The sequence below is a fragment of the Aedes aegypti genome, chromosome 2 (genome assembly GCF_002204515.2).
Source record: "Aedes aegypti strain LVP_AGWG chromosome 2, AaegL5.0 Primary Assembly, whole genome shotgun sequence".
Classification (NCBI taxonomy): domain Eukaryota; kingdom Metazoa; phylum Arthropoda; class Insecta; order Diptera; family Culicidae; genus Aedes; species Aedes aegypti.
The window spans coordinates 214,277,434-214,297,615 of NC_035108.1; the positions used below are offsets into that span (position 1 = coordinate 214,277,434).

Genomic DNA, 20,182 nt, shown 5'->3' on the forward strand with positions numbered 1-20,182 from the left:
CATGGAGAAATTGTTTAAAAAAGATGGGCAAAGCCACGCCCCAGATCTCATGAGCAGTATCAAGAGAAATGTACGAGCATCCAGCTTGGGGGTAGAAAATTCAATGAATTATGCCAAAATATAGCTAATATATAGTTTTTTAATCCCTGAAATTTTGAGAAGTATCCGATTTAAAATGAATTTTTGGTGATCATTTTTGTGTGTCTCATTTTTCCGAGTCCAGTCTTTAGTTCTATTAAAAAATTCTTTATTCTATATTGCATATCATTTTTCATAGAAAAAAAAAAGGCAGAAATGATATGCTTCCTATTAATAATTATTTAATTACGAAAAATAACAAATAAATATCGCAATATAACTGGTGATCTCTCAAGTATAATCGTTAGTATGACATGAAAAGTTAATTGCCCGTTGGTTTTTTGTTTGAATGTAGAGGGGCCAATATAGAATGGTCCATTTTACCAGTCCTGATAAAATTAGGAATTTGAAAATAAATTCTTGTCAAGATCAATAAAAAATTGCACTATCGTTTTTTTTTTTCACACATTTAGTTTAATACAGAAGACATTTTTAAGCAAAGAAATTTGATAAAGATTTAAATACTTGTCTAAAGCTTATGAATTTATCAGTTTAAAAATTTCCTTAACCTTATCAAACTATTACAATTTAATGCTCTAATTAAGTTAATTGAGTTCTGATGCATATTAATGTAGGGTTTGTCCCAGTAGGTACGAATTTAATTTTCTTTATTCAAGTTGGGAAAATTTCCGGAGAGTCAGCACGTAAGGTAAAAAACATAGTTATCAATGATATTACCGAGACGAACTGGTAAGCATTTCGGAAAAATGAAATGACAAATAGTTAAAGTAATTTTTTCTTTTATTATTGCTTGTAAGAAATATCACAATATTGTTGGCATAAATCTATGCTCCAAAACCCACGCACATGTGTAACTTTAATAAAGCCCATGTGTATATTTTTCCCTTACGTATATTACATAATTTTATTGCCAGAATTATTCACTATTATGAGCTTTCCTCATACGATAGAGCATCCAGCTAAGCATAGATTCGTTAAGGAAATTTCCTATCCGTGTGTAGTTATTGTCCATAAGTCTGCATTTGAATTTGAAATATCTCAAATCTCTGTCCGACAACAATTTTAGTTTAGAGTCATTCAAATTTCTTGTCCAATCATCCTCATTTTCTACAGCTTCAATGATCAGCTCTTCGTTGTGATTAAGTCCCAAAAGTTCTATCAGAATATTTTTGCCATTTTCTTGATCATTAAGCTTGTTGTAAACACCACTCACTAAGTTGTTATCTAAAGAATTTTGGTTTAGCTCGGTTCCATCGATCTGTTTGACGTTGAACAAAAGTATTCTATCATCGATGACCGATTGTTCCATGTATTCATATCCCGGTTTTCCTTCGAACACTTTTCTCATATTGAGCATCTCCTCCTTGGTAAAAAGTTTCCTGCATATGGTTTCCTTCTTCATGTCCACGTTGTGTTGATAACCTGGAATTCCGGCAACACGTCGAACGAAATACATGAGGCTCTCATAAGAGTTGAACGGTGTGAATTCGCTTAACCCGTCCACTATAGCCTGAACCATAGATTTGAACAAAGTGGTTTCGATTTGCAACAGTGGCATAAATATGTACCTCTGACATATTTTACAAACCATCTCAACCACCGCCAATTTTGGAAGACAAAAGTTAAAACGATCGTGAACACCTAGCATCGCGGCAACCACAGCCCAGAAGTGCACGAATCCTTCTCGATCATCGTCGTTGTCATATCGGATGCCAAGAAGATGCGGACGAATCAGGGCATACCCAAGAAATCCAAAAACCGTTAGGGACACTTCCGTTTGTGTGATGAAACCGATGTCTTTTTCTTGCGATCGCTTTGATGCATTCAAGTGCATCTTGCGCACTCGTTGTAGGGAGGCCCATGATCTGAAATTGAAATGTATCTCGTTACTAGCTGTTTCTTTGATATAAATATAACATAATTACTTTGAACCTGGTGAAAGATCAATTTCGTACCATGACAGCATATGCAGAGTGGTTGATATATATCGTTTACGGGCGGTTTCTGAAGTACTGGAACGTCCGGTGTTGTGCAAAATAGTCAAGCCCTTTGGATCGCACAGCAATGACACAAGCCCACAGTAGTTGGACTGCATCATTCCGAATCGGTTGTCGAAGAAGTATTTCTGTCCTCTAAAATGATCGAAATGCAAAATAATATTCGTTGATTACACGCATTTGTATGATATGAACCTCACCTTTTGAATTTTGCTTCATCAAACCACTGGGGAAGCTTCTGCTCCAAATCGATACCGCTGCCTATATCACATGGTATTGATGATCCTTCCACGACGATTTTGGAAAATAATGTTTTCGCAGCTGAAAAAAAACATTGGAAAATATAATCAAACGTATGAATGAAACGAAGTTATTGAAAAATATCAACCAATTAAAAAACTTTCAAATTAACCTTCGGGCTGTCGCGCTATTGTACTTTATACATTTTAGGCAATTTCAATAAATTAGAGCTTTTTCAATTTAAAATTAGCTGCTGAACAAACCTGCCTACAACACCATCTTTCAAAGTGGTCGAGTATATTAACAAAACAAATGTTTCATGCTCCCAATGTTCCCGATTTTGAGAAATAATTCGCATCTATTTCGCCATACAAATATTTTTCGCGTTACCTTTTAGCGATTTTTCGTGCATAGCATAGACACTAGCGCAAGTGCGTTATTATGAGGTGAGTATCGATTCAGCGCCAAGCATGTAACCCTAGAGTGGTTCAAAAAATAGTTTTTGCTCCACACCGCTCATTTGATTCTAGATCAAATTTTGAGTGTCCTCCCAAAATTTGAGCTCATTCGGATGAAAACTATGGGAAAAGCAAACAAATCATTCAGTCGGTAAAAGTGTTTGCCATGTGCTCATGGGAATTAGAACAACGTTGATACTGTGAGATACAACAGGTCTTCGGCAAAGTTGTAGCTGATGAATGTATCTCACAGTATCATCGTAGCTCTAATTCCCAAGAGCACATGGGCAAACACTATGACTGATTGAATGGAATGCTTGCTTTTCCCATTGTAACCTATATAAACTGTGCAGTCTCAGTTTTCATCCAAATGAGCTCAAATTTTGAGAAGATACTCAGAATTTGATCTAGAATCAAATGAACGAATATATATGGGGTCATGCACAAATTACGTCACGCTCCAAGGGGGGAGAGGGGGTCAAGCTAAGCATGACAAGCCTTACAAAATTATCGAAGGACTCATACAAAAAACGTGACAAAGGGGGTAGGGGGGAGGTGGTCGAAAAAGTCGAAATTTAGCGTGACATAAATTGTGTACCATCCCTATTGAAATTGCTGTGAAAATTTCAATCAATTGCCCAAATTAGTAGCTGAGATTATAAATTTGATAATTAAAATTTGAGATAATTAAATTTGAAAATGTTGTATGGAAAATCGGAAAAGTTGCGAATGTGTTGTCCAATACTGAATAATTCATTGTGTATTCATTGTTCTCTAAATATCTAAGTTTTCTTAGCAAATTAAGGGCCGTCCAATAATAAGGGCAGACAATTTTCGGAGTTTTTCAACCCCCACTCCCCGCTGGTAATATTATTTGTATGAAAATAAAAATAAATTGAACGTAATCTCAGGCCCTCTCCTCCGCACATAACCCCTTACACAATTAATTGACCGAATTACAATTAATCATCTAAACCAAACCGAACCAGCTGATTTTACTTGCCAAAAATTACAAAATGTGTTTAGATTATTCAACAAAACAAAATAATATATGCTAATAAAATTTGCAATTAGCTTTATTATCAATAATTTCTTTACCCGGGAAGACACCCAAGCCTGTGTCTTGCATGCAAACCGAACTTGCCATAAGTTGTACGAAACAAAATTTACGGGAACCGTTTCAAGGCGTTTCGCATACAACAAGGAAGCAATCTCGAACGCTTGTATGAAACTTAAAACGGAATTTGGTTTTGGAGCATGTTTTTGACAAAATTATCTATTTCTCGCGTAACAATTCAAAAGGGCCAATCCTCAGTTCGTTGACTCTGAGAAAATTCGATTTGAACATTATTCACCACATTTTCAATTCCTATTTCTCAGTATTCAAATCAATCAGTGTGATTTCTTGCTGTTTGAGTGACGATTTACTATAACTATACGCTAATAATCGATTTTATTCTAAGAACTGACAAAAATGTGGAAAAAATGATGAGTTTCAATGCTCGGCCCATTTTCGATTTTCAACAAGGCATGAGCCTTTTTTATTGGCCAAAATAGAATTTTATTAGCGTGCTTGGCCCAGGGCTAGGCCTTTTCGGTTTTCAATGAATGAGCAAGAGAGAGTCATTGGCCTCTCACCATGCTAAGGCCAATGACAGTTTGCGAAATTTTCCGATTGTAGGCCCTCTTGATAGAGCGAGAACCGATCATTGGCTGTTTCAAGCAGTGGGCCAATGAATGATTTGGAAAAAAGCGGTTATTGGCCGTTTTGAGAATCGAGTTTATAACGGTAAGTTTTATGATTATGTTGACAACGTTTGCATAGTTTGTGGGTGTTGGGAGATGCTATCGAATGGTATCAAAGCCCGATTTGTTTACAATTTGATCATTGGCCCTTTAGAATTGTTACGCGAGATTTAATAGAGACAGAAAACTATAGAGGACGAATGTCGCTGCTGTTCCCATTGTTCTCGCTCAGAAACATGTTGGGTACATAACTGTTAAACTGCATACATTTTCGCGTTGACATTTATAGCCTACCTCCGCGAGCAAAAGATGTTCCGACTAAAGAGTCTAAATTATAGTTGCTTATAGTTTCTTTAGTTCCGACAGCGACGTCAGCGACATTCTTCTTCTATGATTTATTATTTCAATTTTTTGACATTTACCGGCAATGAGAACGATCTAGCTATTTGATATCTAGGGTAAATCAGTATAATGCGCTGAACCGGGCAATACGCCCCACTCCATTTTCAAGGGGTTGAGGCTTTTTTAACACGTATATATGATTACATATCTTAAATATCCACGAAAAAATTATGTTGCGCATATTAGATCATTGAGAAGTACAGTCAACTCTCCTTTAATCGATATTGATGGGACTATCGAGTTAGGGAGGTATCGAGTTACAGAACACAAAAGCAGTGCAACTGCGTTCCAAGAGTCCATCGGACTCATCCACCCATGAAAACCAACTTAAACTATGGTTCTCTAACTCGATATCGAGATACGGAATATCGAGTTAGGGAGAGTTAACTGTACAAACAGTCAATAGAAATACCAAAAATATCGAAAAATAGCTTTTTGGCGTGAAATTTTGGGTCCGATAGGCAAGCCTCGTTGTAAATGAAGCCCATCCTCTACTATTGTACTCATTACAAAAACTTTTACCGGAAGACGACTGCTAATTGACCCTTTTAAGCTCAGCAAGTGGTGGAATTCTCTTTGGAAACATTTCTAAAACGCTGCGGAACTTTTTTCTGCGGGAGGGGCATATTGCCCAGTCTGTTTTGAAATGTCAAGATTTCGACCGTTTACAGAAAATGTATTATACTCTTTTTAGAAGCTACCTGGCAAGAGAGAGTTGCATGCAGAGCATGACCAACTAAGTGAATAACGCTTTGACACCAAAAACTTTAGAAGTAATGCATTTGCTACTGCGATCAAGCAGTTTTTCCTAAGAAGGGGGCGTATTATACCTGTTTACCCTAATAATGTCAAGCTATAGTCCATTTTACGAAACGACAACACTGATGATATTGCTGTAACTTTCACACGTAACGACACCGCCTACTTTCAAAATTTCATTCATAAAATAAGCAATCAGCTGTTCAAAAGCGTCTCGTAAAATGGACTATTGACGGATTCCTTGTCAAATCGGTCAGTCACAGAACTCGGCCATCTTCGATTTAGATTAAATTTTGCGCTTGTTTTTGGTATGGTAGAATAAGTGTTTTCCATAGAAAAAATGATCATTTTGACTCAAGTGTAACTTTTGAAAATAGCCAAACATGCAATTTATTTGAAAAATTCTAACTCCGAAACTGTTTATTTTAGAGAAAAATGTTATAAGAAGTTGTAGTGAACCGTTTGGACTATAATAAAAAAATATACACTGAAAAAATATTTTATTTATTTTCATAGAAACATCAAAAATAAAACTTGAATTTTAAATTACACAAAAACCCCATTTTCAATATTTTTTCAATTTTCACCATAGAATCTTGACAGTAAGTTTCATGATGAAGAAATTTTGAATAAAATTTTTTTCTAAGAACAACTTTTGGTTGATTTTTAAAATTTTGATTTTGATTTTATCAAAATAATAAGTGCTAGAATAAGTGGTAGAGTAAGTGCATTCCATAGAAAAATTGACCATTTTGACTCAAGAGTAACTTTTGAAAATGGCCTATACATTTTTGCATGCAGCTATTTGAAAAATTATAACTTCGAAACTGTTGATTTTAGAGAAAAATGTTCTATGTAAAAGAAAGAAGAGAAGTCGATCATTGTAGATACGCCCTTATGATACTAAACGCGAGAATTGTCCCATAGTGAGAACTAACCGCATATCAGTCCCACTACAGATTTCCGCACATTGTAACACAAAAATGAACAGTGTTTTATTCATCTTGATCTTTATATCAAGCGTGTGCTAGAATAAGGGCGTAAGTCTCATAATCGATTTCTCTTCATCGATCTTCGCTTCTGTGAATAAAGGTGACAAGATGTGGATTTTTTTCAGTTTGAGACGCTAGGCAGTGATGCAATCTTGCGTCCTGAGGTGAAAAGATGCTGACAAACCCGTATCTTGTCATCTCTATTCACAGAAGAGAGGATCGATGAAGAGAAATCAATCATGCGACTTAAGCCCTTATTCTAGCACACGCTTGATATTTTTCTCGGAAAGATATCGTAGTGAAAAGCAAATTGTGAAAGTTTCATTAAGATTTAAACATGTTCCAATCCTCTGGAATTTTTTAAACATTCGTATGGAAACGAGTTTGAACACTTCACAGCCCATTTTCTCAATGCATACTTTTTAGGTTTTACAGATGGAACTGACTTGCGATTCACGGCAGTTTGCAAAAGTAAAATCTTGCATAGCAGAAAGATGGTGAAAAGTATGACGATTCGTATTGAAAATTATGGAGCAATAAATCAAGTGCAGCAAGCAGCGTAAAGTAATCAAAATATGACAAGTATGTTTAACACTTATTTAGAATTGCAGTAAACCAAAAGCATTACAAGATAAATGCAAAAAACTAATAATATTTATGTTTGACAATACAGGGATGTTACACAAATTATGTCACGCTAAATTTTGACTTTTTAGAACCAAACCCCCCCCCCTTGTCACGCTTTTTGTATGAGTCCTCTAAAAAATGTGTAAGGTTTGTCACGCTACAAAACTTTTGCTAAATTTCTTGGACCGTGTTAAAAAAAAATGGTGTGTGATAGTTGACTGTACTAAAAAATCCATTACAACTTTATTATATTTTGTTTTTCTATCTCTAACCTTTCATAAATTAACGCAAATGAAGTACATGTTTTGGTGTACTGTGTACTTTCTGACGTAACATCCCAACTGGGACAGACTCTGCTTCTCAACTTAGTGTTATAATGAGCACATCCACAGTTTTTTACTCAGAGTTTTCTTTCCCAGTTGACATTTTTTGCATTTGTATATGTGTAAATCGGATTTGGATATCTGTAAATCGTGAAGGACTGTTCATTTTGTAACGTGGACACTTTGTACATGCTACATCTTTTTAATTTATTAATGAAATCGCAATCAGTTCTCTGTACATCGTTCAATCAATATTGTACTATGTTGTGATAATAAATTTCGCACTTATAAGGCACAACGTTTAGAACGGTTGATTTTTGGAGGATATCAAAATCAATAATTATTAGAAATTGGCAGGAAAATTCGACAATCTATATTTTTATTTTCAAAAAGCGCTTGTTCTTCCAAAGCATTATCAATCACAAGCCTGCTGTAAAATATCAAGTTATTTTTGGAGCAACAGTTTCCCAGATATCATAAATTCATTTTCCACTGATATTTTTAGAAAAAAAAAAACAAATATTTTAAATTTAAATGGAACTGATATGAGTAGTATTTTTAGATTTCAATTACGTCATGACGGAAGTACTAATAAAGTATTGATGTGGAAAATAACCTACGCCGTCCTAGAGTTGCTAATTTAATCCCCACGTCACATTAAAAGCAAAATAGAAAAACAAATGCTTTACTTCCAGAAGACCTTTCAAAGCACAATGACAATCATCAAAGTTGGGAACACTGCTGTAATGAAATCGGATTTATTTTCCGTGTATTGTTTTCATAACGTGTTATTCTGAGATTACCTTTTAAAATGTTTAAAGGAATTAGATAACAATTTGCAGTAGATCGATAAATATGCGTACAAGATTTAAAAAAGTATGAGATTTTTCAATAAAACGACCATAAATAGAAAAAAAATATATTTTTAAAAATGCAGTTGGGATTGACGAATTAGCTCTCTTTTATAGAAATATAGTTTCTTTGCGTTATCTAAACCTATTTTCAACACGATTTTTACTTTACTTTATTGCTGGGAATAAAAGGATAGTGTTTCAGCAAATTTGGCCATAAAGGGTTAATCACTAGAATGACCTAGTGCCAGAGAACGGTGGAATATTATTGATATTTTTACAGCGCCCCCTTTTGTAGAATAATAAAGGATACCAACATACCATTTGTTCATAAAAATGAGGATTTTTGTTATGCGAAAAATAATGCTTAACTTTGACGAACTGTTTTTCTATGGAGTCTTTGGAAAAACTATTTAGTTCTTCAACCAAAAGCATTTTGTAAGATATTATTTTTTCATAAAATTGTACAATAATAGTTGAACGATGCACAGAAAATCGATTACGATTTTATCAATAAAAAAAAAAGAGATAGAGCAAAAACAAAGTGTCCACTTTACCAAATGAACAGTCCTTAAGATTTTCTATGTCCTGGGAGCAGGCTTGATAATTCTCCTCAACATCAACAGAGTTCGATGACATACTCTAGAGCAGCGTGCTGCCTTTGCCTCTTTGCTACGGAGCGAAAAATTGCTAAGTAGAGAGGCAACGAAAAATGAGCGAGGAAGATGCAGCACAAAACACAACAGAGTAAAATTCTATCAAAAAAGGGTGCTCTCACAACTCCCCGAGGACTGTTTGTTCGGGTGGCAGACTCAAGAGTTCTTTTGAAGTGTGAGTAATGGTGAGCCTCGCAACGAGAGAGAGAGAGTACCTGAAAAAAATCCTCGCAATTTTTTGCACTCTCACTCGAATCGCTTGAGGATCTGTGTTGAAAATTTTGAGTTCGGAAAATCGGCGAAATCACCTCCTCTTTGCATCGCAGAGGAGTTTCTATCAAGCCTGCCTGGGAGATCAAGAAAATGTCAATACCGAAAATATTCTTGTAGAATTTCAACCCATTACCCCAGCTTGGTCTTGGTGAATAGCGTAATTATTATTGCAAGACTGCTCGGTCAAACTTAGAGCTACAATTCTGCAGTTTCTCAAAAATATAAATATAAATATAAATATAAAAATATAATGAAATAATATGATTTGTTCGAAAAAAAATAGGAAAAAACAGCAAGTCAAGTTCCCCCATAATGGAATTTTTTTTACTATTTGTATGGAAAACAAGTTTGAAAACTTCACAGCCCATTTTCTCAATGCCTATTTTTTGCAGATGGGACTGACTTGCGATTCACGGCAGTTCAGGGCACGTAAATTCTCAGAGAAGTAATTTTTTAGTTTTCTCTGATTACAAATAAAATCCTCAAAATACTCAGAGGGGATGGCGAATCTGTCCCTAATCTGAAAAAAAAACAAATATTTGTGTACAAACTGGAAATGTTTCAAAATCTGCAATTTTGATATCTTTTCGACCAACTGTTTATAATAATTGCAACGTTTCTTACTGGAACTTAATGCGCTGAAAGGTTATTTTCATCGTTAAAAACTTGAAAAAATATTGTGGGACGAAATTGGCAGAGTGATTGAATTAAGTGGTTAACGTATGTGCATCTAAATTAAATAATTAGTGAAGAAAATGATGAACTTTTTATTTCACGAAGGATGAAGATTTGAATCGTTATCGGAATGTTTAAATTTTGTATGGACTTTTTAACCATATATTAGAAATGTAAAATTTATTCTTATCTTTTATTCGTCCACCACAGGCATATTTCGGAAAATGTTAAGCCGACTCCCTTCAACTAGTGTTGTAAGTTTACATAAAAAGGAATGCCTGGAGTGGACGAGGAAGCTTAAGTTTGCAGATGATTTTCACTCTCTGTGAATGTTAGTCTAGGAATATGTTTAGATTTTTTCACTTTCACCGCCGTTTTACCTTCCAAAACCCCCCTAGAGCCAAGTCCTGGTTGCGTTACAGGATCGTTCAATTTTGATGTGGTTCGATTTTGGCAACATGATTTTTTTAACGTGTTGCCAAATCGAACGCAATTATGATATTATTTATTTGTTGTAGCTATGAGAGTTAGAAGTTCAAATTGAGACTGATACCTATTTCTCGAAACTCCTAATATAAATTCGGAACCCATTCTAACGTATCATATAAACAAACTTAAGTGCCTGTTACATCAATCTAATTACTCTCCCATGGCAGTCTAGTTTGCAATTCCGATGTATATCACGCTATACCCAACAGCTTCTCTTGCTTTTCTAGATAAACTGTGCAACAACTGCATGCATGTGTACGGAAGTTACAACAGCCGTAATGCATTCCTAGATATCGAAGTTCAAGGTTTGAATTAAATATAACTAGAATTAATTACACACTGTTATGACGCCACTTGAACCGGGTCTAACGCTTTTCCAAACCGGTTTTTGCAATAATTTCAACGTTCAACCCCCACCCTGGCTGAAGTTGAAGTCGAACAGTTGTAGGTCAACGAAAGGGTGACTTGTTTCTCGGATATAACTACGCGGAGTATGTGTGGAAACTATTGACACGAACTTCCTACTTGCAATGTCCCGGCGAATGCTGCTGTTGGGTGATTAACCTCTCCATGTGTGATTAGATGAAATGCACTCCGGCAGTCTGGCGATGAAATGAGTCGAAGAGAGGTGCTGCGTCAGCATGAGGTAGTAATATATATCTTATGCGGTGAGGATTACACAATTGCTTTTCGGGTGAAGTTCTTTTTAATTGGGATAATTTTCTCCGAATAAGATAATGCTAAAACTTGTGGTTATTCTAAAGAATCGGCAATTACACCGGTACAACTTTAACTTGTAATCATTTGTGTTGATGGGTTTAGTTTGGGTACAATATTGAATTATTGTATAAGTAAAATTGTTCATATACAAGTTGAAACAAGTTTGTCAGAAATACATTTTAAATTCTTCACAAAACTTAACTATGTTGGGTGTGTCAACATAATTATTTGTTGATTTAATATATTTTACTATTGATTTAACGTGAAAGTATTCATCAACATTTTTATTTAATTGTCCAACAATTCTGTCTCATATTACAAACACTTTGATATAAATTCCAAACAGCACGAATGAATAGTATTCAATTCAACATTTTCGTCAATAATTTAATTTGAGCTTGTTTCTCTGACCTCGAACTAGAGAATCATTACAATTTCCAAAGTATAAAATAAACTAAAGACAACAAGCCCCAATTAATGCCATTTCCCGGCAACATGAAAACATATTTCAGCGATACGTTTCAACCAAATCGTCATACAAAAAATTTGAATGAACCATAGAGAGTTTCAATTAGACTTGTTGTCCCTGAGAATTTATATGATTTAAAGGGGCTGAACCCAAGCTATTGCATTATGCACATCGGGAGTACAGACTAAAGTGGGGCAAAAGTTCGAGTGGGGCAAGTGTTTCTTTTTAAGATTTCTGGGTCAATTCAAAGCTAATATTATAAATGTAATGGTGGTTCGAATGCTATTCAAGAAAGGGACTTTCAATCCATATATTATAGAAATCGATTGAGATTTTTTTTATTTTTAGACATGAAAATTGTAATTTTCGGCCAAACTTCTATAGCATGAAAAAAATTAGAATGAAATTATATTAAATTTTCTATATAAGGGCGTATTTAGGTCTATCGTAAGGATGCTTTGAAGAGCATTATTTTTTGCATAATTGCTTTGAAACTATTTTCACATATAATACCATAGTGAGGCAAAAGTTCGAATCAGCAGGGCAAAGCCTCCAGCTAGTTCGCGGAAAAATAGCAAATTACCTACCTACCTTTAGTTTAAGCAAAATATTCCAGATCGTGCAAAACAATAATATCATAAAAATATCACATTTACACTTAATTTTACGAGAAAACTGCTATTTTTGGGTTTATTTCAATGAGCCCTGTTTTGGTCGACTTTTACATGAAAATTTAGTGTGTGCTCAGTAGTTCACACTGGGGCCTTCCTTAGCCGAGTGGTTAGAATCCGCGGCTACAAAGCAAAGCCATGCTGGTGTTTGGGTTCGATTCCCGGTCGGTCCAGGATCTTTTCGTAATGGAAATTTCCTTGACTTCCCTGGGCATAGAATATAATCGTACTTGCCACAGGATATACGAATGCAAAATGGCAACTTTGGCAAAGAAAATTCTCAGTTAATAACTGTGGAAGTGCTGTAAGAACACAAAGCTGAGAAGCAGGCTCTGTCCCAGTGAGGACGTTAATGCCATAAAGAAAAAGATGAAGAAGAAATTCACACTTAAGCATGCACAACATTTTGAACAGCTTAGGCTTTAAAACTGTGAATATTTAGCATGAGCATGAGCATGAGCATGGATGACCGCTTAGTAGTTGCACTCTGTGATTGACCAGAACAATCGATGTTAGACAAAGATTTAAAAAATGGGGCTTGGGATTAGCTTACCATTACTTAATGTGCACAAATCGAGAATTCAATGTTTTAAAGTCAATAACGGGGCCGGCCACACCCATTGCAGTCACCGGGGAAGGGAAGGAATATTCGTTAGATAATAATTGTTACTAGGGACCGAATATACCTCTGCACCTCCACAGTTGTCATGGATAGGATATTGGGTTAGTGGGATCCATGAGCATGAGCATATATGACCGTACAATTCGTAGTTGCTACTCCGTGATTGACTAGAGCAATCGAAGTTGCACAGGGAATCAATGAATGGGGCTTGGGATTAGCTTACCATTCTTCAATGTGCACAAATCGAGAACTCAAATTTCAAAAGCCAATAACGGCGCCGGCCACGTCCTTACGGTCATCGGGGAAGGGAAGGAATGTTAGCTAGACAACCGTTGTTACTAGAGACCGAAGAATCTTCTGCATCTCCACAATTGTCATGGAATAACGCCTAACCGGATTCACGATATTTCTCGAACACGCATTGCATTCCAAAAGAGTGTGCTTCCGGTCCAAACGCTCGCTCCCGCAGGAGTAAGAGACACTGAATGACCATACACTATATTCAGTCTACTGACTCGATCACGCCGCTTTTTCTTCGCACTGCGCGAACAGGACATTATTGCATCGTTCTCCCCCTCAAGGGCAAGCGACACAATCGATTGACCAAACAATAGTATAGATGTACCAATAGTGGAAACACTAAGCACAATTTAATTTCATTTAACCGATTAAATTCAAGAAGCGCAATTAATGTACATATTAATGTTGTAACTAGAAGTAACGACCATTCACTTAATGAGAAAAATTATTTCATCGCAGTAACCAACGGCATGTCAGTGAAAAATAATACCCCCACTATTAGTACACTGTACCTTTAGTTGTGGTATCCGTTGTTTTCTTATGGGATCCTTCACTATAGGAACACTTTACCGCAACTATTGGTACAAGTAAGAAAAGTTTAAGCAATTTTAGTGATATATCATGAGTTTTAAAGTAATTTGACCGCTGTTTTCAACTATTTCGTGTATTAACGATTGGCAGTGTCGGTTCTGTGGCTAATACAATAAAATCAGTGAAAATGGCACTACCGCAACTATAGTAACACTTACAACTAATGGATCACTTACCCTACTCAGCTTCAAAACTGTAAATATTTCTATGCAAAACAGACTTTTATAAAAATGTAAATGTTTAAAATCATTATTAGACATCGTTGAACTAGAAAACGTGGAATGTCTGTGAAGCCAATGCAACATTCAGCATGTATAGAAGAAAAAATAAAATACACCCCAGTAATCAATTTTCCTACTTCATTATCTACATAAATTTACGGTACTTCATAACCTACATGAAATGAAGTTTATAAATTTACGATTATGTATTTACCGTTATGCATCGAAATGTCGGACGTTTCGAAAGCCGGACACCTTGCACATTGTCTTATTTTTTGTAATGTTGTAGTAAGTGTAACTGTAATATTATTTCACAGGTCGATTCTATGGTTTTTAAAATGTATTGTAAACATCAATTTATCGTAGTAGGCTTCAAAAACGTTAAAATACAAATAAAAATGAATTGCGTGTCAAATCGTCTGCTGGTTTTCTAGCCTGGTAAACAGTTTCCTAAAAATGGTGGTCGGATATGTGCCCGATAATTTGATAATAATTCGTTTTCATAACAAGTGGTAAACATAACGAGATAAGTGTATTTTCGTAAGTGAAGTGAAATTTACTGTGGTTTAGGTGATAAAATGTCTCTATATATAGTTAAATGCCAGTGTCCGGATTACGAAGCATAAATATCAGCTGCTTCGAAACCCGGACAGCCGTGATTGTGGAATAAAATGTGCCTTGATTTACACCAGAATGATCAAAAACAGCTATTTAAGGCGAAGTAGGCCGTCATTGAAATTTGTACGCGACGTTGATGATTGTTGCTTATTCATCTCACGATTTCCAATCAAAGAAAATCCGTTGGTTTTGCACTGACACAGCTGAAAAAGTATCAGCATATTTTATGCATGTAAGCGCGTACAGTGATATTTTTTCAAGTCAATATAAACTATCGAGACTGAGTTTTATCACTTTGAAATGCAAGCTGAAAAGTCATCATTGTTGCCAAAACGAATGACGGGCTACTTAGCCTTAATGGTCACATAAGTGTTCCCTAGAACCTCCAAGCGAAAAACTCAAGCGGTGCCTTCCGTTTTGGTATATTTATTCGAAAAAAATGTGACCTGTTAAGTAATAGATGTTGCATGTCGTGAAACCAAGTGCGGCCAAGGATGGGAGTTGTGTCATTTACCCTCATCTTTCACATCATTTTTGGCTGTATAATAGTGAATTTAACTGAAAATGAAACCGAAAACTAGTGAAAGCGTCTTAGATAAGGAGCGCAAAATGCCATTTGACTAAAATATTGATTAAATTTATGAGCATTTCAGTTAAATGAAAGTGTCCGGAATTTGATTCAGCTTTCTAACGATGTCCGGATTTCGAAGACATATTATGAAATTTTAAATATTTTAGTGAAATTTGCGTCATATATTGTAATTTTCTTTGCATTGTAGCAAACAGAAGCTATGATAGTTGAACAAAAACATTATAGTTTTAAAATATATACATAAAATTGCTGATAAAATTCAAGTTTGAAGCTACACTTCTTCTTAGGTGTCCGGATTTCGAGGCAAAACGGTATAGGGGGACATGGGGCAAGAAGGACACCCGGGGCAAGAGTGCCACCTCTAATTTCACGTAGTTCAAATCATTTTTTTTATGTTTAACGCAGGATAAGTATAAATTAAGAACTAATTGAGGGTTGTGTAAACATTACAGTTAAAAATGATTAGTACAAAAAATTAGAAAAATGTCTTTAACTCACCAACGCAAAATATGCGAAATATTATAAGAATGTGAGACTGGAAAACAAGGTTTGACTCCCAATAAATACAAAACATATTGATTTTTCCGCACAGTTTTGATGATTTTCAATTGTTTAATATAGCTGTGAGGATTTTTTTTTCGAAAAAGTCCTTTTGACATTGAATTTCATACATATAATAACAGTGTGTCTTATGGGGCAAGAGGGACACCGCAATTTTCTCATATTAAATCAAACGAACATTTATTTTTTTTTAATATTGCATTAAATCAACGTTTCCTACTAAATGAAATCAAAATAAACCATCTTGGACATTCAAAATGGGTTTTGAAAATTTTTACTATTATTATAATTTCGTAAAATTACTTTTTAACTATAAGTCAACTTTTATCCCTCAGTTTTTATCTTTACTTACTCTACAATTTCTCCTTTAGGCGGGGAAATAATAATATAAAAAATTTGTGGCATTTTGCTCTGGTGGTCTTCTTGCCCCATACGAGTGGCACTCTTGCCCCGTGCCTCGTTTAAAAACCTCATATGAAGGGACATTTTCGAAAATCTCAAATCGTAATGTGTTTCTTATTTTTTTGAAATCTATCGATAACATTATTTAGAACAAGAGCTGAGCTTGCCCCTACACTGGAAAAATCTTCAAAAATTGTGCCAATCAACTATGATTTGAACCTGTATATCTTAAGGTGTCCTTCTTGCCCCCAGCCACCCTATATATAACAAATTCACTAGTGATTTTTTTTTTAATCTACATATTATTAACGTCGAACACAACTATTATCTGCACTTTTCATTCAAGCTTTCAATTCGATACAAACAATCTCCCTACAACGGCTCATCAACCCGGCTTTGAAACACAATTTGTTTATATAGACCAAGGTTTCTCAACCAGTGGTCCGCGGACCCCTAGGGGGCGTGACGAGCTCGCAGGGGGTCCGTGATGCCATTGAGAATAAGTGTCGTTTCTCTTGATTAATGAATAATTGTGAGGAATCTGTTCCTAATATATTATCAATCAGTTTAAAATTTTACGTTTTTCAAATATTTTAAGCCGCAACCTTTTTTAATTCTTTCAACTGTGATAAAAATGTGAAATTTCCTTCAATGTCATTCTATCGGTTTAAAATGGCAAGCCAGAGATAACTACTGAACGCGGATCCGTTCTAATTCACTTCAATGTGATCTGTAAAAAAGTTTAATTCTTGGCAGATTTTGGCAAAATCATCCAAAAATTTCTCAGAACTTTGGTGGTTATTAGAAGGATTTAACAAAGCAAGATTTTTCACCGCTTTTACAAAAAAAAAACATTTGCGGAAGCCTTGTGAATCTACCATTAAGTTTTTAAGGAAAATTTTCGATCAATATTTGTCGCAGTAATCTTCGGTAGATTTCTGCAAAAAATTTTAATGGATGTCTGACAAAGCTTTCAAAGATTTCCTGGTGATTTTTTTTACAATTTTTCCCTGCAGCAGAGAATCGGTTTCATAGAAGCCCATAAGCAAGCCTCTTAAAATATTCAATGCAGGGTATCCAGAGCTGATGGTTTCTGATGATATCTCCAATTGATTCCTGAGAATATTTTTTTCGATAAGCTATCGAGATTTTGAAGGAATGTATCTTATTATTTGCACATTTATTTCAGGATATTTTAAAAATTATAGAGCTAATAGTTGGGCACAAATGCGTTGTTTTTTTATTTTTTCAAATAGAGAATAAAATAATATGTTAATCAGTCCACAGTTCTGGAAGTCTCTCTTCTGTGCCTTCGACATCCTATATTTATAGTACAGAAAATACCTTAGAAACAAGTAAAAGGTAGGGGGGTCACGTGGCGTAGTTGGCTACACTTCTGCTTTGATAAGCAGATGGTCATGGGTTTGATTCCCAGCCCCTCCAACAAAAAACTCTCGTCCGGTTACTCGAGATGCATCACGGAGGATAGACACTGTATGGATGGGACAAAATCTCCTCTCGAAAACGCACCGAAAGTAACTGCGACACTGGCATTTCTTCGTGGATAATAAAAATCCTCATAACACCGAACTATGGATATGGACCTTCACGCTATGAACGCTGGCAATGCATTCGGACGAATGGATTGGAACGATCATCAGCAAAAACAACAACAAAAAAAACAGCTCGAATAATTCTTCCTACCTACTCGATAATTCCAATCGAGCGTGGATTGTGAAGTAGGCAAAGTAAATACACAATAGTGTATACACAAGCAATAGGGCATCTAATAATAGAATCTGTATGGCTAGGAGTAATCAGACAGATACCTATAGAAAGAAAACTCGGCACAGTAGCGGTTGAAAAACACGGTGTGCCTACCAAATAAAGATAGGAAAAAAAGTAAAAGGTACCAAAATCATAGGATAGAATACAAAATACCGCATGGGATAGGTAGATAGACGTAACAGTTTTGAAGAAACACCTTAATTACAAAGTTTCGGTCAAGAAAAAAATACCATCTCAAAGTAAATCGTTTTTGTCTCAAGTTGTTTTTTATTTTTTTCTAAAACCGGACATAACTGCGATTTACTGCAGAGTTTCAGTGAATGATGAACGTACCCGAATAATTTATCCTACTTGCCCTGCATTATTTTTGTTAGAATTGGTCGAAATTGTTTATGGAAGTTCCTTGTCAAACTCTTGAAAAATTCTAGTAGCCAGAAATCTACATTCCTGGCTGAATTATCAGTGAACTCCTCCAAAGGATCATAGCAGAATTATTGCATTTGGTTGATGTCCACGTCATTCGTCTTTACGGGTCCGCGAGACGTTTGTAGAGCTTCAAAGGGGGTCGCAACACCGAAAAGGTTGAGAACCACTGATATAGACCAACAACAGAGAGGTGCGCTGGCGTATAATCGCCAACAACGAAAACTGTGTTAAATTACATTGAAATAGCATTGTAATTTCTTAGAATTAATAACAAATTCATACAAAGGTAGCAATGGAATTACGAGTAAAATGTTTCACGGAAATTTGGTGGTATATTTACGTAAACTTGTATAGTAATAAAGAACTAAATCAGGGTTTTATGTTCACGTGATGTACGAACGTCCCAGAAGCATATATCCCAGGGCGGGGACGGACCTGGTGTAGTGGTTAGAACACACGCCTCTCACGCCGAGGACCTGGGATCGAATCCCATCCCCGAAATAGTCACTAAAAATTTCAGTGACGACTTCCTTCGGAAGGGAAGTAAAGCCGTTGGTCTCGAGATGAACTAGCCCTTTTAGCCCTGGGCTCGTTAACAAAGATAGAAAAAAAAATATATCCCAGGGCAGCAAAAACCCGATTATGAATTAAATTAAAGTTATCATCCTTCTCTAGCTTGATGAATTCATTGTCTAGGATTGGCAGAAGAAAACTGATAGGTAATTATAAACTCATTTGCATTGCAAAACAGCTGTGTAGTTTTTCTTTCTTCTGCAAAACGATTATTCAAAAGTGCATCTAGGGTTTCAGTGCTATAGCATAGTGGACCCCTTAGTAGCTGAAATTCATTCTCGAGAGAGCTGATAAAGGATCGCGAGAAGCCATGAGGAAGGAAGGGACATTTAAAAGTTAACCACACTTTTTTTAAGATTTCTGATGCCTACCTATTCGGAACTTTGAATCTTGAATCTGTGGTTATGGATCATTTTTGAATCCATTTTACCTAATTGAGAAAAACCCACGGAAGGAGGAGGTGCGATTTGTCAAAAAGACGACATGTTAGCATGAGGTGTTTCATATTTATCAAAATTGAATCACGCAGTTTACGGAAGGCCGTATTTACGCCGAACCCGTTTCTCGGGATATCGGGGATAATCTTTCTGCAGGTGCTGACAAATCTCATTAGAATTGTTAAGCGGATCTATTAATATAACGATTCTGATTCACTTAGATGAGTATGGAATATTCCAAGAATATGCATTGAAAAATTTGCCGTCATTTACTATAATTGTATGTATTTACTGAAAAAGCAAAAAAATATATTATTTGATGATCATCATTATTCAACACTATCGAAATTGATTCCTCAAGGTGATGGCTAAATCATAGCCAATCCCAAAATTTTAAGAGCACATATCTAGGTCTCAATAGACGTAGTGGTACAGCGGAACTATTTAGCAAGTGAATGCTGAAAGTCGTGGGGCCGTCATGCCAGTGAAAAAATACAGTTTTATAGGAAAAATCAGTCCTGAGCATTATTCTCAATATTCATGGTGATTTATTCGAATTACTAAGTGATAAGTACAGTATTACGTCAAGCTAATAAAAAATAGA

At 35.6% G+C, this 20,182-nt stretch overlaps 1 protein-coding gene across 1 annotated transcript in view; it reads right to left on the reverse strand.

Moving 5' to 3' along the window:
- Window positions 1–861: 861 nt before the first annotated feature.
- The window catches only part of LOC5574472, a 29,106-nt gene continuing 9,785 nt past the window's right edge, over window positions 862–20,182 (reverse strand). Inside the window, exons 2-4 of the mRNA XM_001655081.2 lie at window positions 2,297–2,417; window positions 2,025–2,231; window positions 862–1,964 (exon numbers count right to left, since the gene is read on the reverse strand). Coding sequence (XP_001655131.2) covers window positions 1,016–1,964; window positions 2,025–2,231; window positions 2,297–2,417 — 1,277 coding nt within the window. The 3' untranslated portion in view covers window positions 862–1,015. The remainder of the gene's footprint in view (window positions 1,965–2,024; window positions 2,232–2,296; window positions 2,418–20,182) is intronic.